The 26,333-nt window shown below is 39.1% G+C and overlaps 1 protein-coding gene across 1 annotated transcript in view; it reads left to right on the top strand.

Annotated features, from left to right (window-relative positions):
• Positions 1 to 23,522, top strand: part of LOC118905188 (cytochrome b5 reductase 4-like) — a 38,840-nt gene extending 15,318 nt beyond the window's left edge. The window contains 6 exon segments of the mRNA XM_036871677.1: positions 6,791 to 6,931; positions 8,548 to 8,700; positions 11,489 to 11,639; positions 11,945 to 12,031; positions 21,059 to 21,223; positions 23,381 to 23,522. Coding sequence (XP_036727572.1) covers positions 6,791 to 6,931; positions 8,548 to 8,700; positions 11,489 to 11,639; positions 11,945 to 12,031; positions 21,059 to 21,223; positions 23,381 to 23,435 — 752 coding nt within the window. The 3' untranslated portion in view covers positions 23,436 to 23,522.
• The last annotated feature ends 2,811 nt before the right edge of the window (positions 23,523 to 26,333 follow it).

The following is a 26,333-nucleotide window of genomic DNA, read 5'->3' as shown; positions in this document are numbered from 1 at the left end:
AAGTTAGTGAAAAGGCTGAATAATTTTTAAAAACAGCAAAATAAATGCAATTATATAATACTTTTAAAGTATATAATAACTAAAACTTTGTTGTTTTCTTCAGCATAGGAAGGTATTCTAGTGACTTCATGGGTTTGAGTTATTTTATCCATAGTCAAAAATGGTTAGATATTTGTACAGTTCTTGAAAATAGTTTGTTCTCAAGTGTTCTGCAGACCTCGCTCTACCAACTGAGCTATTGAAGGCTCCGCTTGTTCTCAGGTGTTCTGACCATCATCCCTGCACACAAGTTCATTGCTCATCAAGGTCACTGTCTTGGCAGAAACAGACAGCCAGTGAGGCTAAATCAGGCTGACCCCGGCTGTATGAGCTGTGACAGATTCTGTAAGGAAAAACTCAGATTTTTCTTTCCTGTGTAGGAAAAAAACTCACTTCCTCCCTACTCTCTTTCTCTCCTATGTGTCTCCTTTACTGTTCACACAGAACGCTTCACTTCTGACACTTCTGGTCCCAAATACCTGGAGATTTTCCTCCACAGCAAGCAGTTCTTTGCAGTACCAGCTGGTGTCTTACAAGTTAACTCAATTCTGACACTGTCTACCTGGAGACACCATCGGATCCCACAGGTTAAGGGCTCAGTCCCACATGATCCCTCCCCCCGTCCCCCAACACACACACACTTCAGACGCCAGTGGCAAGCCCAGGTTACCACCTGTCCTTCTGACCAACTGGCTATAGGTGGGAGGTTCTTCCCTGGGCTTGATTAATTTGCTAGAGTAGATCACATATGATAAATGATACAGATGAATATCCAGACGGAAGAGATGCAGAGGGTGAGAGAAGGTCTGGGAGGGTCCTGAGCACAGGAACGTCTGTCCGTGGGGAGTTGAGGTCTGTCACCCTCCCAGTGTTGATGTGTTTGCCCACCTGGAAGCTCTTTAAACCCCCTGCTATTGGGATTTTATGGAGGTTCCTCACGTAGGCATGATCAGTTATTAACTTCATTTCCAGCCCCTCTCCCCTCTCCAGAGGGTGGGACGTGGGGCTGGAAATTCCAAACTTCTATCATAGCTGAGTCTTTCTGGTGACCGGCGCTCATCCAGGAGCCCACCCAGAGTCACCTCATGAGAACAAAAATGTTCCTGGTTCTCTTATTACTTAGGAATTTACAAGGGTATTAGGAATCCCGTGTTAGAGATGAGGGTCAAAGACAAATACAGTGGTTCCCCCCTTATTTGTGGTGTTCCTTTCTGAGGTTTCACTTACCGCAGTCAATCGTGGTCCAGAAATATTAAATGAAAAATTCCAGAAATAAACAATTCATAAGTTTTAAATTGTGCACCGTTCTGAGTAGTGTGATGAAATCTCAAGGCGTCCCGCTGGGGACGTGAATCATCCCTTTGTCCAGCGCATCCCACCCATTAGTCACTTGGTAGCCGTCCGGGTTATCAGATCAGCTCTCGCGGGATCACAGTGCTTGTGTTGAGGTCACCCTTATTTTACTTAGTAATGGCCCCAAAGCGCAAGGGAAGTGATGCTGGCAATTCCAGTATGCCAAAGAGAAACCGTAAAGTGCTTCCTTTAAGTGAAAGTGTGAAAGTTCTTGTCTTAACAAGGAAAGGAAAAAAAAAAAAATCAAATTATGAGGTTGCTAAGATCTACCATGAGAACAAATCTTCTCTGTGAAATTGTGAAGAAGGAGAAAGGAATCCGTGCTAGTTTTGCTGTTGTACTTTAAACTGCAAAAGTTACTGCCACAGTTCATGATAAGTACTTAGTTAAGATGAAAACGGCATTAAGTTCGTACAGTAAGATATTTTGAGGGAGACAGACCACATTCACATAACTTTTATTATGGTATATTGTTATAATTGTTCTATTTTATTATCAGTTATTGTTGTTAATCTCTTACTGTGCCTAGTTTATAAATTACAACTGTATAATATGTACATATATATAGGAAAAACCCAGAAGTTTCAGGCATCCATTGGGGGCCTTGGGATATATCCCCCATGGATAAGGGGGAACCTACTGTATAAAGAACAAGAGCTGCTCCTAGTGTTCTTATCACTTAGGTTATTATAAGAGTTTTAGGAACTCTGTGCCAGGAACCGGGGGCAGAGGCCAATATAAAGATTTTCTCTTATCTCACAGCCCAGCCCCTGGTCTCTGGCCGTGAACCATTTACATCAAATGATACACAGCTAAGGAGAAACCGGTGCTTTACTAGAATCTCATTCAGTCATTAATAACTCTCCAGTCCATCACCACATCATATGAAAAATGTCTCACAGGGCAAGGCCCCTCAAGTGTGCAGCCTTTCTATTCAACCTTAATAGGTTCCAGAAACAGGAGTGGTCGCAGCAACATATGTCTTCACCCTTTCAGGCATCTGATAAAATTGAGCTAAGAGACAATATCATGTCTTGCTCTGAGCCTCTTCCAAGGTGTTAGTGTAATATTGGATTTCCCTCCTTACATAACCCAGATTCTAAATGGAATGTCTATTGAATGGAATGGCTGTAGGTTGTGGGTTTTTCTGCATGGACATATCTAGGTATGTGTATCAGTATATTTTTAAGTATTGTAGATGTTAGTATTGATGTTTGGGGTTATTTATTTTCCATTGGAGCATTTTTTAAGTGTGTAGTTCCACTAACTGCTTGCCCTATGTTGGTTCAGGAAGATCTTAGAGGAAGAGATGAGTAAAGGTAGATTGCAAATTAGGAGGTAAGTAAATCATACAGGTTTCCCCACTATCCAAAAGTAGAGCATTCCTGTGGAATCTTTCATAAGTGGAAATGGTGTAAAGGGAAAAAGCAGTTACCCTAGGACACATCTAGCTCACGGATGCACAAGGTAAACTGAGACAAAGCGCAGATGCTCACAGGCACAGTTCAAAGTTATGGCGGCTTGATGCTGAGATGCTGAGTGTAGTTCCCGGGGAAGGAGCTTGGGGTGCTACTCTCTCTGCTCGGGGTGCACACTGCCTCCGTAACAGCTCACTGCAAAACAAACGCTGAATGCTATTTTCCCTTTTCACCATTTTTCATAAAAGTGAAAATCCTCTTTGGATTTCTTTCAGTTAGGAAAAACAGGTACTAATGTAGATTTTTCATAAAAGATAAGTGGCGTAAAGGGAAATTTCAGAAAGCGGGGGACACCTGTATTTAGGTAATTGAAAGTAGTAAAGAGTGCTAAGAAAACCTGTGGTTGACCAGAACGGTAGGAATCGTGGATGTTGAAGAAGAGATGTACCTGGGATGGATGGTGACTTGCTGAACTGGTTCCTTAATTTGGACACTAAATAGTTAGTAGGGAGTTGTAAAGGGTGGAGGGATAATCTATAAACATTTATGCTTGAACTGATGTGGTTAAAATAAGGGGGAAGATGCTAAAGAACGATGTACTGTTCTAGAACGATGATTCTCAAACTTTTTGAACAAGGCCTATGAGTTGGGGCGAGAAACTCTCATAACTTGTTGCCTCATCCCACATCTTCTCAAGCGACTCCGTGATCTTGGGCAAGTTGTTTAACTTCTGTAAGCCCCTGCTTCCAGCAGGGAAAATGAGAGTGGATAGGTGCTTTAAAAGTGTGCTAGGGGGTAATTCCAGTGGTTAGGATTCTGCGCTTCCACTGCAGCGGGTACAGGTTCCATTCCTGGTGTGGGAACTGAGGTCCCGCATGCCATGTAGCATGGCCAGAAAAACAAAAAGTGTACTAGGAGCAAGAAGGAGCTGCAGGACAGGTTGAGGGCAATATGGACTCCCAGTCCAGTGCTCTCTTTCACGTCTCTCTCCCACTGAGCTTTGTCTTTATTTTAGCCTGTGAAAGTCTACTCTTTAGAAGGAAAGCTATAGTTTCTTTTCAACAAGAAGAAAAAAGGATACCCAAATTATCATATTATCCCCAGCATTTCAGTGTTACGCTGAATGTCTCAATATTATATGTATGTTATTAAAAGAAGTTAATGTGGGATTAACAGATACACACTACTGTATATAAAATAGGTAAACAACAAGGACCTCTACTACATAGCATAGGGAAATATATTCAATATCTTGTAATAACCTATAATGGAAAAGAACCTGTAAAAGAATGTGTTTGTGTGTGTGTGTGTGTGTGTGTGTGTGTGTATATATATAATATATATATATATATTATATATATATATATATATATATGTAAAACTGAATCACTTTGCTGTACACCTGAAACATTGAAGATCAACTATACTTCAATAAAAAAATAAAGATTAAAAAAAAGAAGTGAGGTTTCTGGGCAGACAGTTTTCTGTCTTATGTTTTTGTTTCACCATCTCATATTTATTTTCAGTTTCTCATTTTCTTGTATAATTATGCTTATAAAACCAAAAACCTGACACTTCAATACAGGCATTATCCAGACTGAAGTCGTCAGTGCAGCCGCTTTATACTCCTTTTCCGCCATTTTTCAGGTCCATGCCTGTGATACTTCTCTCCTCAGTGCAACTGAAAGACGAAAACATTCTTAAATTTTTCTTAAGACTTTTAGAACCTATTGTTAGCACATTCTTGTGAAATTATGGCAGTTTTATTATTTTATTGGTAAGATGTTGAAATTATCTCAGTGGTGTTAAATAGCCGGAATACTGTGTTAATTCTCTAACAAGGAAAGCCAGTCAATCACTGGAACCCAGAGTTTCCTTGTGTTTTAAGTATAGTCAAAGAGGTGCATACTTACTCTAGCAAATCCTTTCTGGTAAAGGCTAGAGGTGAAATTGTCAGGAGGGGCACCTGCCCTGGACTCCGTGCTTGGAGGAAAATACAAGGGCTCTCCTCCAGCCGCACTGCTCCCACAGGATGAGTGTGTAAGATGAAGAATTATCCACCTGGAGTTCAGGCTCTTTCCTTCACCACTGCCCTCCAGGTATCTGGAACCCCAGAATTCCCTGCCCAAATGGCCCCAAAACCGCTTCTGTCCAAGAAGTGGCCAAGGCTGTTTATGGAGAGAGCAAGTAGATGAGCCTTAACATATGGGCTGGTGCGCCCACACCTGCACAAGACTCCACTCAGGGTCAGACAGTGGGGCTGAGAAGAGGGGGGTCAGGCCATAGGCAGTCAAGGGGGTGCAGCTCTCATCCCTCCACCATCTTCCTGCGTGGAACTCTGAGGAGTTCAAGAATCCTGAATTCGAACCTAGCCTTCTAGGACATTATAAAAGTATATTTCAAGGTACAGCGTAGAACATATTTTATTTAGCAGTTATTTGTCTGATTTATAACTTTCACGTATTTAGACATATAGATGGGGGTCTCATATTGTATTACCACTCTGGGTCCCAGGAAGGTCTAGAGGAAGGGATAAGGAGATCATTTGAACCTTCATTTCTTCTTGGGGGTGAGCCTAGGTCCTTTGATCCTTCGTTGGTCCAGTACTGGATTAGGCGTTCCGGGATAACTCTGGGCCGGTACCCTTAGCTGTAATCTGGTCTAAGCTTTGCCCTGGCAACGATGCACTCTTAAGTTTATGTGCATGCCGAGCTACCATGGTGATAGATGGAAAGATTTAGTGACCAGGGTCTTTGGGAGCAAGAGGGACAAGGGAAGAAGAGAATTGGATGAAACTGTGGCCAAAATGATTTCTTAGGATTCTATGTGAATTTTAGTTTTCCACTAACCATTGATTATTCGATGTAGGACCTTCACATCCTAAGGTCTGGAGTAAATCTTTCTGCCCCTACTTAAATATTTTTAGGTTAAAAAAAAAGAGCATAATTAGGATAATAAGATGCTTTATTAGGATTAATTCCTGACATCTCTGTAAATGCTGTTTTACAAAAGAGAGGAAATTATGAAACAAAGTCTACTCTGGCATGCTGTTTACATCCGAAAGAAAATTTACAAGTGAAAATGTTCATGCTTTCAGAACTTCTATAACAAGATCTTCCAATCCAAGTGGTATTATTTTTCTCTGTATACAAATAATATTTCCTGAGCTTAGGGTATTAATTTCAAATATTTCCCGTATTTATAGAAATACTTGATTCCTTTTGTTTACTTGTATTTTAGTACCACAAACTTGGCATCTTCAGTTTTTCACTTAAACTAATTTTCCAGATAATCAGAACTTACACCCTTAAACCTAAGTTTATTTTTTGTTTTAATCATTTTTTGACCATTGAAATGTTCTATAATTCATATACATATGAATTTTGTTTGTGAATATATAATTCACATATACAGGGACACAAGAATGTATATTTTTCCTGCCTTTATCCAAGAAATATTTCTAAGTTACTGAATAGTGCTGGTATTGTTAAACCTTAAATATTTGAGTTTCAGGACTTTTCCATTCTGTAAGAAAAGAATTTAGAATGAGCTTTGTTGATTATCAAATATCTTTCACGTCTACAATTTAATTATATAGCTGTTATAGGCTTCAAGGATGGAATTATTTTAAAAAGTACATTTAAGAGGAAATAAACTAGACTTTAATATCTTAGACTATAATGGTTTTAACATGCTATAACAACAGACATGAGAAAATAACACTCATTTTATAGAGCTTATTTTTCAAATGACAGAAGTACTTACAGGTTTTAGAAAATGGATATCATAGGAAACAAAATGGAAAAAACTAACACTATAAGATTTTCAAAATACTGATGAATTTTTAAAATGTCATAGGCCTGTTAGTGAAACTCAAGCTCACTAAAGAGCAAAGCAGAGCCTGTGTTTTCGCGTGGTAGGTCTGAGAGTACTTCTTATTTAATTTATTCATCACTAAGAGAAGACGAATCACTTTCTAGGTTTGTACTACAGAAAGTGCCAGTTAATTTCCAAGGAAGATGTGACTCATGATACGAAGCTTTTCTGCTTGCTGCTGCCACCACGCATACATCTTCAGGTGCCAACGGGGCAACATGTTTACTTCAAGCTAACTATTACAGGTAAGGCAAGCAGAGGCTTTGCGGAAACATTTTCTTCTTTTATAAGCAGTTCGGAATCAGTAGTAATCTCTCGAGGAAACGCCCATTTAGGTTATAAATAAAATGTCTCTGGGCAGCTAGACTTAGTGATAGCCAGATTCTAGGTTTGTGGATGCAGTGATCCTACATGTGGGAACTATAGCTGTGCTGCATCACTGTATGAACAAAGAAGTTATCACTAGTCACAGAGATAGTGCCACCAGCACTGTAATTTATTACTAACAAAGCCTTAAAGGAAAGAGGTGAGGGAGCACACAGATGGTCTTCCGTGAAGACAACTGCCAGAAACACACACTAACGTCTCTTATTTAGCCACTTAACAGGTTTGTCATTTAGGAAGTTGAATTTATAAACCTGAAAATGAGTGGATGATTATAAATGATTTCCTTGCATGTGCCACTAGTATAAGAAGCTCTGTAAACATATTCCTTACTGTGTAAATTCTTTTTCCCTCATTTTCATCCTAAAATTACCTCATTTACTTGTTTTAAATACCTTTCTTACCGATGTCTAACATCTTCTTAGTCTTTTGAAACTGCAGAAGATAACACTCCTAGCCTTTCCAGCAATCAGCCTCACAGACTACCAGCCAGGATTTGGTGAATATGGTCTATTATGACGGCACTGTTCAGTTTTTCTCTCCATCATCACTAATGCCACGTTATCATTCAATAGCTGGTATCTCCCCCAGTGTGGTTATTGTCAATGTCTTATAATTTACACATAGATTAATTTTTGTATATGTGATGGAACCATGTATAAAATTTTGGTCTTTCAAATATGTGGTGACTCCTCTTTCTTTGGAATTTGGCTAGCTAAAATATGACTTCTTATTAATTTTACCCTGTTTTTTATTATTATATTCTTAGAAGTAGTTGGATTAACATTCTTTTCAGTTACCAAAGTAATATATAAAATATTAAATTGTTAAAACAATTCGAAATATATAAAGTAAAAAGTGAAATTCTTCCCTTCCTGGAACTCAAATGATCCCACTGGCCATCGGTATCCATTGTTAAAAATTTGGTGTATGGGGACTTCCCTGGTGGTCCAGTGGTTAAGACTGCGTGCTTCCACTTCAGGGGGCACGGGTTTGATCCCTGATCGGAGAAAGAACTAAGATTCCGCATGCCATGTGGTGAGGCCAAAGATAAAAAATAAATAAAATAAAATAAAATATTTTAAAAATTTGGTGTATAATTAAAATTATTATGTAAGTACCTTCTTGCATCTCTGTGTAAACTTTTAATGCCATTTTTGTTGTGGCCTATTACAAAGCTTACATGCTGATGGTGTAGATGGTTGTCTAAGTTTATTAACATAAAACCCCATCACCTTATGCCACGCTTAATAAAAACAGATTATTTATATTATGGGTAGATTACTGATTTGTTAAAATTATCTCAGCACACATAGGTTTAGGGTATATATACATGTACTACATACATATAGAACATAGAATTAAGTTCACATTAAGTGTATAGTTTTAAATATATGCTGATAGCATCATAAAGTTTGTATGCTTCATCTTCATTTAGATTTTCAGATTTGAATTTCTTTGTTGTGGCTTTTTCCAGGTACTGAAATTGTGAAGCCATATACACCTGTATCTGATCCCTTATTCTCAGAGCTCAAGGAACCAGTTCTTCCCAACAATAAATACATCTACTTTTTGATCAAAATCTACCCTGCTGGACTCTTCACGCCAGAGCTTGATCATCTTCAGATTGGTTAGTATATATTTTTTTAACCTAGATTGTGTTCTGGATTGGATCACAAGTTATACTTTCTTTTAGTTATTTCCCTGTGGGAGTCTGTCAAATATCTTAAACTCATCATGTCTGCAACCAAAGTCGTGTTCTCTTAGTCCCACCAACCTATCCTTGCTTTCATATTCCTCATCTGTTATTTGCGGCATCACTGTTCATCCTCGACCCAATCTGGAGACTCGAGTCATTCCTGAGTCTTCCCATTTTCTCCCTCCCAATCCACTCAGTCACTAAGTTTTATTGAGTCTACCACTCAGTGACTTTTTAATCTTTCTTTTCTATCCCTTCTGCCACCTTCTTACATCAAGCCTTCATCATTTCTCTCTTAATCTGTAATTGGTCTCTCACAGTTGCCTCTAACTGGTATCTTTCTATTAATCTGCATTTTCCAGTTCTTTTTCCATACTGCCTTGATGATAGATTTAATCATGTTGCTCTGCAGCTTTGACGCCTTGGATGGGTCTCCATTACCTGAATAGCACAAGTATTTTGTATAGTGAGAGGTGAAGCTGGAAAAAGCATCCAAGTCTTTGCAGGCCATGAAGAGGACTTAATCAGTCCAGAAGTTTGTCATCCTCATTCTTAGGTGCTTGAGATTTTTAGAATGCCTCTCTCTACCTGTCAAGTACCTTTTTTAGAATATTTTTTTAAAATATCACTTACTTTATGAAGCCTCCCTCCTCTTCTGAACCCCTCGGTAACTAACACTTTGTTCATTGATCTAGGATAAGAATAAATAATATTCCTTCTTTACAGGACTTTGAGTTTAAGGATAGATATGTCTTATCTTTGTATTTTCCATACCCAGCAGGGCAGCTAGCACATAACAGGCTCTCAATAAAAGTACTTTGAAAGAATTAACAAAGGGACTATAATGAAATCTACTAATATTTAGAGACACGCCCCCCTTCCTGTTTCTACTCCTTTTTCTGTGTCTTCAACTTTTCGCTGCCTTTTGCCTAACAATAAAAGAGCTCTTCCCCTTTTAAGACAGTATTAGCAGTAATATCAAGTGAAGTAGATCGCTAAAATTTGGAAATAGAGAAAATTTGTTGCTGTCTGAAAGTTAAGTTCAGCAGTCTACATATAATAGATGTGATGAGTCATCTTTGGTTACATAAATCAAAATATTGAACATAAATGTGAACCTAAAGAAGTTTGGAAAACCTACAGATCTAGTGAAGGTGATATCACCTTGTGAAGGACTGACAACATGATTGTAATATAGCAGGTGGAAACTTAACTGATGGTATTATAACCTGTCCATAGAGATTGCGTAACAGAGAGCAGCGTGGAGAGTCAGCATAGAGCATGGGAAAGGAAAGTCAAAATAGCAAGATCAGTGTTTTTTCAACTTCATCTAGGGGAACTAGTCATGGCACAGATACTGGTGCCACTTAGAGGGTTGTACACTGGCATGGCAGTGGTAACTCATGAAGTCTCATTATGGCCTATGTGAGCTACCCTATAAAATTATCCACTTCTTTGTTTCAATTCCATGCTCATCAAGTAACTTTTAAACGATTATTTTGCCCTTCCACATGTTCCAAATATTTGGTCTTCCAATACTGGGAATGAGATGCCCTGGATGGGGCAAGTAATGCTCAGGTCACTAGATGCAGGTAGTCAGGCTGAAAATCCATTGCCATTCTGGCATGTGTGCTTTAATCTCTTGTGAACTTGATTAGCATCAAGTCCTTGCCTGAGTCTAATCAATTTGATGACATGGGAAGGATTGGACTGTGGACAAAAGTTATCAAGTTAATATCATTCTGTGAGGCTGCTTTAGTAAACAACCAGCTGACTTTTTCTTGAGGATGTTCTGATCTTATGGTCCCTTTCAAACTATAACAAGGAGCTTCTGTTACTTTCTAATGTTTAACTCATCAATTACTACAACATTCTTACTATCCTGCCATGGACAAAAAAGGGAAAAATTATGAGCATCCAAACATTTAAAAATAAACCAGAGCATTTGAAATTGTTTTTAAAATATGGTCAGCTTTATTTTTTATTTTTAAAGTTACATTGAAAATTTCTGAAAAGTCCTAAAGACAGTTCTCTTATATGAGTGGTACATAGCGATTATATCAACTGCATAGCAGAAAAGGGTTTATTCAACTGTTTTGATTGAAAATTTGTAAGTAGCATGCCCCAAGTACGGTTTCTGATCTTGCTTTGTCTTTATGGGAATTAAATGCAGAACAGCTCTTGTTTTAATTGATAAGTATTTTCAGAGGTTTGATGGAGGCAAAGTTAGCACTTTTACTAACAACATAAGATATTAGAATACATTTCTATTTCAATTTCATCTCCTACTACGCTTATTACTGTGGTTAAGAATCAGTATGTAAGTAGTGAATATGTATTTTCCACCCTATACTGTGCAAGACAGGTATACTCGGACTCTGCTTTTGAAGTGCCTAGTTTTACTTTAGCAATCAAGCCTTTATTGACAATTTGTAGTTAAATACTTGGCAGTAGTTTGTATGTTAGAGACTCCAGTTGATTTGGGAAAATAATATTGGGAAATGAGTATAATGAAATCTCATTATTAATTTGATTATGATAACTTGAGTATAATGACATACTTGGGAGCCTAATGAGTATTCTCAAAACCCCTTACATTCCTTAAAAACTGAGATGTAGTCTGATAATTATGCAACCTGTTTCTCCTAGTGTTCTTAATTCAGCTAGGTTAACAGTCTCAGTTTTTTTTTCCTGATTTTATGTATATTTCATTGTTTAGGAGATTATGTTTCTGTAAGCAATCCCAAGGGCAATTTTAAAATATCCCAGTTCCAAGAATTGTAAGATCTCTTTTTATTGACAGCGGGAACAGACTTCACACCAATGGTTAAAGTACTGAGTTATGCTTTGACTAATATACCCAGTCTCAGGTATGTCATTTTGTCTTTAATTACTACCCCTTGTAAGACTGCTAGATTAGTAGAAGGTATTCTAAATCGATTAAATACCTAGTGGACCTCGACAGACATGTTATCCCTCAGTCATCATTTCTCACTCTTCTTCCTCCACGCAAAACTGTTTTATTTACTTGATTCCTTTATTTTTGATATTTTTGGTTACCTAATTGTCACTAAAAAAACGTTCATGCTAGTTCACTTTTAGACTTTCCATTCATGCATATTTTTAATTCTATAATCGAAATAGTACTTTTTGAGTTGTTGTTTTTTCTTTTAAGGAAAGTGAAGCTGATGTTCTTCAATAAAACAGAGGATGACATAATTTGGAGAAGCCAATTGGAGAAATTATCATTTAAGGATAAAAGGTATAAAAGTGGTACTAGCTCTGTTTTTAAATATTCATACAGGTTTAGTCAGTTGATACCCTGCCTCCTTTGGTTGGAATTTTTAACTGACCAGGAAACTCCTTCAAACAAAAATAATCACTAATTCTCTTTAAAAAAAAGGAAAACAAAAGCTAAATGTAAGTAATGTTAAGTAATGTTAGTACACCTCCCCCAAAGAAATAGTTTGATAAGGTCAATGTGACATCAAATATGTATCAATAAAATATATACTGGGCTTTATGTTTATGTTATGTTGTTTATACTGAGTTAGGTTTCATTGAAAATGATCCAGTGTAGCCAATTTGGTAATTCAAGATTTTCTTGTTATAATGGGGACAGATCAAATAAATCTGGTGAGATAGGTTAAGCAAAAATAAGCATTTTTTTTTACTACAGGATTTCTTAGAGCCTTTACTATGCCAATGTCCATTGTGACTTTCCAAGAAGGGGATTCCTTCTGCATTGTTTAGCAAGATTCTCTTCATTTTTGTTCATTTACATTAACACGTATTAAATATCACTAGTGGTCCTCAGTACACACTTTGGGAAATGCTGGTATAGGTAATAGAAAAAAGTCTGAGTCAGGCTGAATTCAGTGGTAAAATGAGGCAGCAAGGACAGCAAGGTGGCAATTTGTTTCATTGAAAAAAGAGCCCTAGCACAGTCCAAGGAAGTGAGATAATTTAACCACGCATATGCCCCATCTCCCCTAAAAAGATATGAAAGCAGTTGGAAATTCAAAACAAAATTCTCAGAAGAAGAATGAATTGGACAAGCTGTCATATTTCTGAAGCATTTTTGTAATCATTAAAAACTATTTCTAAGAACTGCAGAACGTCATAAGTCATACAAAATATCTGACGTAAGTATTTATGACAGTATGGAGTATGGTGGAGATAAAGTTCCAGACATTTTAAAAGTTAAAGACCTCAGAAATTCAGCTGTCCCAGGGGCTCCAGGTTCTTCTGAACATTTTCTGAATATCCTCACTAAGGTGATGCCGTAATTCCTTCTAGTCTTTTCCTCCCTGTTGTCTCCCATCCTCCCCCTCTTTCTCTTTTAGTAAATAATTTGCACAAATGAAGGACGACCTGAATTTAATCATCGAAGTGTTTTCTTACATACTTAAAACATAAACCTAAGAATATGTACTATACTTCAGTAGTTGCATGGCAATTTAGAGCATAATTTAAAGAAATACAAATTCCTGGGTTTTTCAAGTGTCTTTTTCACTAATTTTCAAAGTAGAAAATCGGAAGCAGCATTTATCAAAAAGCCTAAAGACCTAAATTCTGGTTTTCAGTCTACCCTTTACTAGCTTGAAACTGTATTAAAAAATTACGTAGCTCTGTGGGCCTGTCCCTTTATTTTCAAAATAGAATAATGACATCTTTCCTACTTACTTCATAAGCCTGTTGTGAGGACTAGAGAAGATAGTGTAAATGCTTGGAAATTGTGAAGCCCTGCCTCAGATATTTGGATTGCTGCTATGAAGGACCTCTGTATACATGTGTTCTTGTGTTGACTGTTTGACCTCCTGTTTCCTAAACAAGCATTTAAAAGACTTTAAGCAGACATAGCTACACTTTCTTAGCTAGGTTTTTTTAAAAAGGTGTTTCTGGCAGTTTTGGGACATGGTATTCTTCAAGATAGTTTGATTGTACAAGAAAAATTCATTTACTATTATTTCAGCTAACAGACATTGTGCTCTTAGTCTATCCATTGATGTTAAACTCGACATAAGAAGTAACGTGTATATGTATAACTGAACCACTTTGTTTTACACCTGAAACTAACGCAACGTTGTTAATCAACTATGCTCCAATATAAAATAAAAAGTTAAAAAAAATTAAAAAAAAAAAAGAAAGAATTGGCAAAAAGGCATGTGTTGACAGCTTCTGAATATGAAGTGCCCTTTAACAACGTCCCCTGTGTGTTTTGTTTTGTTTTGTCTTGCTTGGTCCACATAATTTGGGTTGGTGGAATTGCATAGGCTGCAGGATTGAGGATGAGGAAAGGGCCCTTTTTTTTTCACTTCTGGATGACTGGCTCTAAGTGAGTGAGACGCTCCAGTTTGCTGGGAGAGGTGAGAGTGTTTTGCCTCTGGCTTGCCTCTATCCTCTCTCTCCTGCTCCCTCTCTCTCTCCCTGCTCTCACCTGCCTGCTCCTGCTCCTGTGCACTCTCTGCCCCCTCCCTTTCCTTCCACTTTCTGGAGGTACACCCTCCCTGCTGGGGGCCCTCTACTGGCACTGACTTCCAGCATCGGATAATCTGTGCCCCCTGGAGACTCGGGGTCAGACCCTCACTGGAAAACACAAAGGCCTTGGGGTCAGACCCTCACTGGGAAACACAGAGGCCTTGTGTATGTACGTGGCTTTGGAACATTTATCAGGAACCTTCCATATTCTCAGGTTTTATGCAGATAGAGGAGAAACCTAGTCTTAAAGGTTTACTGATGGCTGTCGGTAGTACTGTTCATTCAGAGCATAATTGTTGAGTCCCATACATAGAAGGAAAGTGAAACTTCAAATTTAATATAAGGTAGTTTTAATTTGTCACATCTGTCATTTAGTTAACATTTAAGGCTTAATTTTTTTTTATCTGTTAAACCACGCTTTCCTACATCTTGACTCTCCTATGTCACTGCTCGTTTTAGTAATAAAGTTTCTGATGGCAGAATGTGAAACTTGAACACATCTCCTTGGTTAAATTATTATTGGATTGTGACTATTAAAAAAAATAAGTTCTATAGTTAAAACAAATGAAATACCTTACTCTGTAGGATTAGGACACAGCTTTCCATTCAATCCTTTGCAGAACAAGGAGGGATAGGAAAAATGTATACTGAGACTGGTGTATTATCTAATATTTTCATTTTCAGCAAGCATGCTGTGCTTGTCCTCAGAGTTTATCCAAATAATATAGTTAGCAAAGGAAATTCTTTGAAACATTGTTGTATGATGGAAACTTATTAACCTTATTAACCTCGGGCAAGTCACTTGATCTGACGGAGCTTCAGTTTTTCCATCTGTAGAGCAAGGACATCAATATCTCCGTCATAGGGTTGTTTGGGAGTGGGGGCCATGAGATAGCAGATGTGGGTGCCTCGCCCAGAGTTAGCATATTTGTAACTTTCATTTACTCATGAATTTCCTGTTAGCGTCTCCCAGGTGCCTGTATGGGGGTATAACAGGGAACAGGATATTGTGTTGGCTTATCTTCTCATGCAATCCAGGGAATGGATCTCTTCATTTTCCCATGTTGCTAAACTTAACAGAATTGCTGAAAATAGGTAGACCATTTGTACTCTTGTAGGATGTTTCTGTTTCAATTCACTTTTCATGTCATTAAGCATAAAATTTCAATGGAAAAAAAAAAGTTAGTTTGCCTGAATTTTATCCAAATATTTTATTACACTTGACTGTTAACTCCAGTAGAAGGTAAATATGTACAGCAGCAGGTGTAGCTAATTACTATGTAAACTGAAATCCAAATTAGATTTCACTTATCTCTGTCTCGACTACTGAGCAGTGTTATGAGGCCTGGTTGACTCAGTCTTACACACTGGTACTCTCCCCTCCCCCAGTAGAATGCTCCCGCTCTGAGTTCTCTGCTTTTGCAGAATTCTTTTTGAGGTGCAGGACAGTTTGACAATGAGATTGACTTCTGGATGGCATTTTGTAATATATAAATATAATAAGTATTTTCCTTCCCTTTCAAAGCAGTCATGTTTGAAGATAATAACCTTATTTTAGTAAAGTTAGTAGCATATTGTTTTCTATAAATAGTAGAATTTGATGATTTGCTGATATTCCCCGTTTATAAAATTAATACATATTTGTATAGAAAAATATATAAGGGAAAAGATCACCCATAATCTTACCATCCAAGGAACAACATTATGGTTTGTATCTTTCCATTCTCTTTCTCTCTCTTTCTCTCCTTCTGCCTCTCACAGACACACACATACATACAAGCACGCACGCACTTATACACTTAAATGCATACATTTTTGTTTTGTATTTTTAAATAATGTAGCCATACTGACTATACTGTTTATAACTACATTTTTAGTGAATTGTGTGTATTCTATGTATAGAATACTTTCAACCTGTGGCTCTCGACCTGGAGTGATTCTGTTTCTCCCCTCCTGACACCCTGACACCCTAGGGGACATTTATGTCTCGAAACGTTTTTGATCGTAACAACTGATGGAAGGGGTTCCCCTGGCACCTAGTGGGTAGAGACTGTTAAGAGCCTACAAGAATGCTGTTAAGAGCCTCCATTGCACAAGACAGCACAGGACAGCAAAGAATTATCCTGCCCAAACTGCCAGTTGTGCTAGTTGCGAAAACTCACACTACACCATGATTTTTAATAGCTGCATTGAACTTGGTCATTGAGTTCATACCATAATTTGTTTAACCAACCCTCTACCAACCCTCTACAAATTTTTCTGTACCTCTCTAACTATGCAGGATAAAGATTCACCAGAAGAATCACTAAGTCAAAGTGTACCAAGGCCTCTTGATCCATTTTGACAATAGCCTCTCGAAAGGTAAAGTTTTTCTATATTCTGGTGTCAGTTTGGGGACCAGCAATGTGTAAGTCCCATTTAAGACAGCAAAATCCAGTGATTCCAGAAGCACAAGTAAGTTAAATAAGGTGCTTGAATGCCTTTCTTTTTCCTCAGCCTGTGGGCCCCTAATCTGGACCCTATACCACTCTCTGTTCCTCCCAGATGTTCCTCCAGGGGTGGTGTTTTTTTGGGTTTTTTAAATTGAAGTATAGTTGATTTACAATATTGTGTTAGTTTCAGATGAACAGCAAATTGATTCAGATATATATTTTTTAGATTATTTTCCATTATAGGTTATTACAAGGTATTGAATACAGTTCCCAAAGTTTTTTGGGTTTTTTTAAAATTTATTTATGTTTTGGCTGCATTGGGTCTTCGTTGCTGCATGTGACCTTTCTCTAGTTGCGGCGAGCGGAGGCTACTCTTCATTGTGGTGCGTGGGCTTCTCGTTGCAGTGGCTTCTCTTGTTGCGGAGCATGGGCTGTAGGCACATGGGCTTCGGTAGTTGCAGCACACAGGCTCAGTAGTTGCGGCACACTGGCCCTAGGGCACGTGGGCTTCAGCACTTGTGGCTCGCGGGCTCTAGAACGCAGGCTCAGTAGTTGTGGTGCATGGGCTTAGTTGCTCCATGGCATGTGGGATCTTCCCGGACCAGGGATCGAACCCATGTCCCCTGCATTGGCAGGCAGATTCTTAACCACTGCGCCACCAGGGAAGTCCCAGGGGTGTGTTCCTTGGAATGTGTTCCTTGAAATATTCATGTGTTCCCCCTAAAGGGCTCTATGATTAAATAAGTCTGAGAAATAATGTATACTATGTTATCTTCTTGAAGTTTAATATGAACTTAACATATTCAAAGCTTTGAGAAATTCTGAACAAATCTATTTAACTTCTCTTAACCCAGTAGTCCCAAACTTATTTGACAGGTTAGCCTTTTGTTTTCATGGACGACCACTAACATTTGGAGGAGCACAAGTGTTTAATCAGATTCGTTTTGAGAAATATTTTTAACCCCTAGCTGTTGATTTTGTGAGCTGTTTTTCCCATGAGCAAATAGCAAGTTTTTCTGCAGATTCTAGTATTTTTCTTTAGCTAGAGAAACCAGGAAAAGCTGGGGCCCCAAATACTCTGAAATACTACTTTGTGGGCAGTGACAAGCCACTGAAGCTTTAGCAAAGAAGTTGTGAGATTGGATCTGGGTTTTTAGGAGAACTAGTATAAGAATGATGTGCCAGATAGATGAGGGTAAGCTTAGTAGAGCAGCATCTTAAACAAGAGATAGAAGAGCCAGTCCTGGAGTTGTGGCAGTAAAAATGGGAAGGCAGGGATATGTATGTGTAAGAAATAGGAAGGAGTGGGTCTGGGAAGCTGATTGCCTGGAGGAGGAGGGAATATGTTGTTGAATGACTTCAGTCTCTGCGTATGGTTTAGACTGAATGCATACGTTTATATTTCAAGATTGTTTTTATCTCAGGTCATTTATCAGCCTACTTTAAAGTAATTTTTTTTTGGACAAGCTTGTTTACTTCCATTGACATTTAGACCTCATAGGCACTCATCAGAAGCAGGCCTCTCCCTCTCTCTCTCTCTGTCTCTCTCTCTCTCTCTCTCATGTTGCTTTGCACTTTATGGATTCTCGAAATTTATTTTTAGGTAACCTTTTCAAGAGTCCCAGTCCTTTCTGGCATTTCTGAAATCACAGGGCAGAAAGGAGTTTCAGGACGTTTGCCAGTGCATCCCCTCATGCCTCAAGGCTATAAATGCTTCAGACAGTAAGTTGCCCTTCAGAAAAATTCAGAAGCAACCATCCACAGTAACCATCTGTATCCTGATATGGTATAAGAAATCCTTCATTCTTGTATTCTTGAGTCTTACCTTGGGATTGCTCCCGCTCCAGTGTAAGCTCTTTTCCAGTGCTGCGAAGGAGAAGATAAACAGGATAGCAGCCTCCTAACAATCCCCTGGAAATTGCATCCCTGCCACCTGGTCACTTTTTCCATTGAGAGACCCACAGGTATACCCAGGGGACCAATATGTGAATAAATACAAAATACATGAGGAATTTATACCATTTATGTAAGGATCACAGTTATTCTTCACCCTTTAGTAGATGCCTGCAGAAAGCATGCCACTGATTAGGCTTTTTTTTTCTTTTTTTCTTTTTAAAGCATCTCACTAAAGGAAAATTAAGATTTTTATTCAGATGACAAAGGACGCCAGGATTGATTTATATATCTTAGCAGTTTTATTCCAGTGACAGACTGATTGGAAATAGAGGCAGAGGAGACTATCTTTTATTCGTAATTTAACAAGGCAATTGCTACATTTTATTGCGTTGTCTATGTATAATTAGAAATGTCTTAAGATAGTGGTTCCACAGCTGCTTTTGGGTCCCCTTTGATAATCTGATGAAAAGTTACAGACCTTCTTCCCAGAAAAATGCCCTTACAAATTCACGTACATTTTTATATGTAATTTTCATAGATGCCAGCATATGACTTTGTTCTTCTGAGTATAGTGTTTGTTTTTAACCAATATGGCTTCTTGTTAAATAAATTCCTTTATTCATTCATCAAGTATTTTTTGCACACTTGCCTCAAGCCAGGCCTGGGTACAGTATGAACAAGACAGGCAAGGACTCTGCCCTCATGGAACAGCAAACAAACATCACATTCCAGAATTATGTAACGCTATCTTAATTATAAGTGCTGGGAAGGAAAAAATGTTAGTGAAAGAAAGTATTTGGGGTACTGTTTTGTATAGGGTGGATTCCTATTGCTGCTAAAGTGAAATGGGAACCTTGAAGGCAAGAAATAAAACACGTCTCTGTTGGGTTTTTAAATATAAAATCAGAATATTAGAGTTGTAAGAGAGCGTATGGTTTTCCCACCTTGTTCCACAGATGGACCTATAAGCCCTAGAGGCTGGGTCTGGTGAGAGCTGGGACGGGTTCTGTAGCCCCGGCTGGCGCCCTGAGCTGGTCTGTGTGCTTGTGCTGGCCCGTCCGCTCTTGGGAGCGTTTACCCAGCTGCAGCCCAGCCAGGCGAGGACCACAGCTCCAGCCATGTCTTGCTTCTGTTCTGATGTTTGGCTCCCAGGGCCACCTCACGAGAGAAATTACTCACTTCAGCGTTTTCTTAAGATTGAGATTAACATATTACTCAAGTGGAAAATGTAGAAACACATTCGATCTGATGCTACTGAAAATGATAAGAACTAATTGTGTTTGCAAAAATGGAGCAAAGGGAGCAGGTACAGCTTAGAATTTTGAATTTGCTATGGCTCTTCATCAGCAGTTCACTTAACAGATTACTGAGCTGTGGGGAGAAATGGTCTGTTGTTCCCTTGTGAGACTTGGTTTGATGTGCTTCTTTCTGATTGTAATTCTGTACCCTTTCTTTTCTTTGAAATGTTTCACTCCATAGTGTTTGAGTGCCTCCTGTGTGATGGCCACTAGGGGTGCAGTGATAACCCAAGCAAACATTGTCCCTGCTCTCACGGAGTTTCTGGTCTAATGGGGAAGGTAGACATTACTAGAATAATCATCTTGGTGGCCACATATTTACAGCCTGATAGAAAGGCTATAAGGAAGAGGAAAAGGGAAACATTTCTACAACACGTGTAATTACGAAAGGGCTCCAGACTGGTGGGGCTGCAGTGCTTCCCTGGAAATGATGCTTGAGCTAAGAAACTGAACAGTGGGGCGTGGTAGAAACATTACAGAAGGAGAAAGAGAACAGGCAGGGTGTGGCAGTGGAGGCTGAGAGAAGCAGAGCACAGAGTTAGGAGCTAGGATTGGGGAGAATTTGGACGTGGAGGGTGAGGCAGCTCAATCCCGGGTTTCTGCCCGGGATTTGCGCAACCACACGGACTGTGGTGCCATTCACAGCAGTGACATTGGGTGTGGCACAGGGATACTGTAAGTCAAGGTTGAAGCCATGAAGACAGTAACAGTAAGAAGTCAGATAGGCCGTTGGTTATCGGAGTCAAGGACTCATTGGAGGGGTTTGAGTCAGAGATGAATATGCACATGTCACCGGTCGTTGCTCTTTGCTGTGCTTTATACAAGCAAATTATTAACAAAAATGTGGAGTTCTCTGAGATCCTTTAGAGCTCTCTTTCTAATGAGTTCAATAGAAAATGTCAAATTATTCTCTTATCTGTAGCAAAAGTTTATCTTTAGTAAATGTGGATTTACCTGTATGTTTTTGCGAAATGTTTGTTTACATTCTGTTCTAGTGCTTTTCTAGCAAGCGTGTCAACCTTCATATATTCATTTGTTCTCCAGGGGAGAAAAAGATGCGTTAGTGAACTGGAAACATGTTCATAATATATTTAATGTAATAGACTTTTTTTTTTTTTTTTTTTTTTTTTTTTTTTTTTTTTTTAATGTAATAGACTTTTAAAAAATGTTTCTTTTCTCCAGATTTGACCTTGAATTTGTTCTCTCAGCACCTACTTCTGAATGGAATGGCAAACGGGGATACATTTCACCAGCTCTGCTTTCTGAATTTTTGAAAAGAAGTTTAAACACATCCAAAGTCCTCATCTGCATTTGTGGGCCAATGCCATTTACAGAACAAGGAATGAAGTGAGTAGCAACGTGGTAGGAGAGAGAATCCCAGCACCGTGAAATGACGACCTCCTATAAACAGCAGTTGACGTGGCTCTCATTTCTTCCTATTCATATGAACCTGCACTTCAGTAGTATGTCACAGCGTAAGAAAATAATAACAAAGTGTTTAATCTGCGTGCAGGTGAAGCGTCGGAGGCCCGGATTATGCACAGAGTTAGACATGAACACAAAAGTCAGACACAGCCAGCTGTTGATGGCCTCTGGTAGTGGCTGGTAGTGTGGACGCTTTCACAAGATTGGTGCCAGGTAGTTTTGGGGACACTAGATTCAACCTCCTCTTCCACCAAAGCTTCATAATATATAATAATTTTTTTTTAATATATCATAATAAGCAGTGTTCATCTCATTGTAGCTTTTGATCTTCCATCATTCTCTGCAACTGGGTGAGCATTAATCGATAACACAGTGAGAGAAAGCCAAACAGCAAGACAAAAATCAAGACTAGAACATAAATAAGCCAAGACCAAGAGTTGAACTCCGCACAAAGAACAACCAGTGGTAGTGATCGTCTTATTTAAAAATCACCTTGATCTTATTTAACTCTAAAATGACACTTTAAAATATTTGGTTAGATATAGCCACTATTGGGTTTCTAGATGATTTTAAAATATGACTGCCTTAAATGCCCTGCATTTCCTTATTTGGTATATGACTGAACCTAACATTTGCTAGGTAATTTTCTCTCTTGCTATTTTATTTGGGTTCAGATGGCGAGAGGCTTGCGTGCCACACCACGTTGGCCCTCGTAACTCCTGTGCCGTCCTGTCCCTTTGTCTGAACGTGTGTGTCAGCTCTGGAAGCTGCCACTTTGGGTTGGAATCCCAGCTCCACCACTTACAGTCATCCTACAATCATCAGCTAAGTGTCCTAGGGCCAAAACCTTCTAAGCTTTAGTGCACTCGCCTATCCGAGGGAATAAATGATAATATTTATGCGTGTGAAATGCTTAGCACAGTGACTACAAAGAATGAGTACTAAGTAAATGTTTATACTTTCAGCAGCATTTTATTTATTTATTTTTTCACCTCCTTTTTTTTTTGGCCATGCCACATGGCTTGCAGGATCTTAGTTCCCCAACCAGGGGTCGAACCCATGCTCCCTGCAGTGGAAACGTGGAGTCCTAACCACTGGACCACCAGGGAAGTTCCCTTCAGCAGTATTTTAAACAGAGCTACTTTTAAGATTTCAGTCTCCATTTACAGTATTTTCCAAGTTGAATTATACTTAAGCACTATTTCTGCTTCTCCTGTTCAGTGGGGGAAAATTAAGATAGAATGCTAGGGGATCAACTCCTTACTTCAAAAACTGGTGAATGAAGAGGAAGAAAACAAGCATTTATTCTCCCTTTTCTGTATGAGTTATACTACTGGATAACCACATAATAGATGAGCAGAAGTTATTCTTTATAGAATTCCTCGGCTGATAAACAAATAAAGAATGACAGAAGTAGAATATCACCAACTTCGGTCCCTAATGAAACTAGTAGATCTGTACGTAGATCACCAGTGGTGGTTAGCATCCAGAAAGAGAGGCAACCCGGTATTATGTGCCTCCTGATGAAAGAGCACTATGAAGTAGTCTTGTCAAAAAGAATTGAACCTGTATCTGATTAAGCCTCTCGATCCAATTATTAAATTTTGGGAGATAAAAGGAAAAAGGAACATATTATTAAAGTAAACCACAGGGATGCAGCAAAATGAGAACCGTGGGAGACTCAACACTTAAAAATATGATTTTGTCAACAAATAAATTGCAGGACAGAGAGAGAGAGAGAGAGAGAGAGATGGAGGGGATGTTACAGATCAAAAAATACCCAAAAGACATATAAACCAATCACAGTGAGTAGACTTTAATTGGATCTTGATTCAAACAAACTTTAAAAAATTACAGCATTTATGAGACAATTGAAAATGTGAACACTTACTAGATATTAGATGATATTAAGGAATTACTGTTAATTTTTTAGAAGTGATAATTGTGGAGTTTTTTAGAACACACATGCTAAATAGGGAAAATGAAAAAATACTATGGTTACGATGGTAAACTTTGATCTTACTTCTTTATTTTTAAACATCTTCCCTAAGAAACATGTGCTTTTTATTTGTTTTTCAGGTTGCTGCATGATTTGAACCTTTCCAAAGATGAGATCCATAGTTTTACAGCATAATGAAGAGCTGTCATTCAACTGTTTTAGCTAAATTTGTGATTACTTAGGGTTTTTTAAAAGAACATTTTTGTATATAGGTTAACTAGAATCCAGATTTTAGTTTCTTAAGTGAAATCAAATGTTTCTTCACTATAGATACCTTGTTGACTTTATTTTGTACCATAACTTATTTTACTACTGATATTTGTCCTGGAAGGTCAATCGTGGCAAGTATATACAGGATTCTTTGTTATGAATCACAAAGTTCCTTACCATTTAAACTGTATCACTGTTCTACAATAAGCTCTTGTGTTTTATGACATGATAAAGCAAATGATCATTTTGATCACATTTCTATGCTGTAAGATGTCTGATTAGCAATAAGATTAAATTTTACATTGCACTGTAAACTCAGGAAATGATCATTTATGTCCTTGTTCTTACTATGAAAACATGGGATGTTATAACTTATTAAGTGATCCAAACATTTTGTGTGTCTATGGCCTTGATACAGAGTAGAATAAAAAATATTCTTAAGTACTTTTTAATCTTTGTGGTAGAAATGTGTTTGAGTGCAACAGTATGGGTTAGTGTCTATGGGAAAGTTTAAAAGCAGCAATAAAAGATTCTGGAGACACTTCACACACGCAGCTTTGGATTATATGTGTTTAGAAAGTTTAAGACAACCTTGACAACTATTTTGATTCTTAGCCAAAACTAGAGGCATCAGGAAAGATAATGAAAGTATAGCATCTGGTCTCATGGTCTAAAATAATCATTCGGTGCTTTGGAATAGGTTAAATTTAAATTCTTTTTGAGCCCATCTAGACCAGCTGGGAACATGAGGAACACTCCATCCTAAATGGTACCTTCCCTGCCTGGCTGCTTGCCCCACAGCTGGCGGTTCAGCAGGGAGCCCTCCTAAGCTCTGCTGTGTGGGCATCTTATTCTCTCTCCCTGCTGCTGTGTGCAACCTTCAAAAGCTTTCACAGGTTGGGATTCTGCAAAGGGTATCAAGAAAAGCCACTGTATATACTACCAAATGTAAAATAGATAGCTAGTGGGAAGCAGCCGCATAGCACTGGGAGATCAGCTCGGTGCTTTGTGACCACCTAGAGGGGTGGGATAGGGAGGGTGGGAGGGAGGGAGATGCAAGAGGGAGGGGATATGGGGACATTTGTATAACTGATGCACTTTGTTATAAAGCAGAAACTGGCACACCATTGTAAAGCAATTATACTCCAATAAAGATGTTAAAAAAAAAAAGAAAAGCCATTGTGAGCTTTTCATGAGGAAACTGTGTTGGATGGGCGGCTATGCATATGCTAACTTGGATTTTTCAGTCGTATTCAGGATGGCAGCATTGCTTTCACAGAAATCAGGGTGTGGGGAGTCTCCAACTCCCCTGTAAATGATTTTGTAAATAGCTAAGTCTTCACTGAATGAATGGTGTACTCAGGAGGAACACAATGTTAACATTCCTCAAATTACCGAATCCCCAGCCCAGGAAGCTCCCCAGGTGCGAGTGGCTGGGTCAACGCTGTCTTCTTTCCCTGCGTCTCCCTCTTCCGTCCATCGTCATTCACCCAGGCCGGAGGGTGGCAGTGCTGCCTGTGGCTAACAGGGACATCTTCTACCTCTGCCTTCCGACCACCTCTTTTTTTCTCCCCTAAGATCATGAACTTTCCAGGCACACCTTTTTTTGTAGTTTATTAGTAATATATCAATTAATTCTACCTTAGCCAGCTCTCTCATCTTTTCTACGCTCCTTTTTCCTCTCTCCTCCAAACCCTTTTCTAATTACCTCCAGGTTACTCCCTGTTTGTATCTCTTCCTCAGTCTTCTTACTGTATTTTAAAGCAAAAGAAAACCCATGAGCCTCTTCTGAACGTATATGTTAATAATTCCCAAATTGGCATCTTTGAGAATCAGCTGAGCTTCAGTTTTCAATATCCAGTTACCACCTGGATGTTCCACAAGCCCCTCAAATTCAATAGATCCCAAACTAAGCTTTTGCCGTGACCACCTTGTTACCAGACCAGGTTCATGTTTGGCTGACGCTCAGCAAGCCGAAACGCTGAGACGCCAAGGTTTGCAGCAAAGAGAGGGTTTATTTAAAAGGCAGCCAGGTGAGAAGACGGGAACACAAGTCTCAGATCCGCAAGGGGCTCAGGGGAATTATGGGGTAATGAACGAAGAAGCAGGGCCTTCTGAGGCGTGGGGAGCGTGGGGAAAGGTGACCGGGAAAAGGCGGGGGCGGGGGGGTGATTGTCGTTCTGCGCAGGCGTAACGAAGCTACAGGCTTCTGCACGTTCAAGAGTGGAGGCGCGTAGCACGAGCTGAGGGTGGAGTTTTCGACCCTCTGGCGTCAGAAGGTCGCTGCGTGGCCACTCATGTGTGCCCATTTGGAGGGTCAGTGGTCTTATCCAGTGTTAGCCAGCTGAGCTCCAACTAGGCACAGCTGACTCCAAGTTCCTGGAAAATAACTCGGGCAGATAGGTACCTGATTGTTTAGGCTACATGCCGCTGGGAGGACATGCAAGTCTTAAAACCACCTTAATTAGTGAAGGCAGCTGAAGTGGATTTAAGCAAACCCATGGTTTCAATCTCTCCCAGGTCTATTCCTCCTCTTGAATTCTCTGATTTACTGGTGCTACCTTCCACCTAGCCAGCCCTTCTAGAACTATTCGGAATCAGTGTCTCCCTCTCCAACCTGACTCCTCCATACCAGCTAGCCCTGCCCTGTGGTCCCTCAATCACCTCAGTACAATAGCCTGACAACTGGCCTTCCTATTGCAGGTTTTTTTTTTTATTCCTATTGCAGTCTTGACCTCACTGAAATTCATTCTCCATTCCAGTGTTGCTAGAGGGCCTTAGAAACTCCCCTAAATAGAGCCTCAGTCTCCCATTTAATACAGC

Source organism: Balaenoptera musculus, chromosome 12 (assembly GCF_009873245.2).
Source record: "Balaenoptera musculus isolate JJ_BM4_2016_0621 chromosome 12, mBalMus1.pri.v3, whole genome shotgun sequence".
Classification (NCBI taxonomy): domain Eukaryota; kingdom Metazoa; phylum Chordata; class Mammalia; order Artiodactyla; family Balaenopteridae; genus Balaenoptera; species Balaenoptera musculus.
The sequence above is the reverse complement of the archived record's forward strand: the minus strand, read 5'-3'. Positions and strand labels throughout refer to the sequence as shown.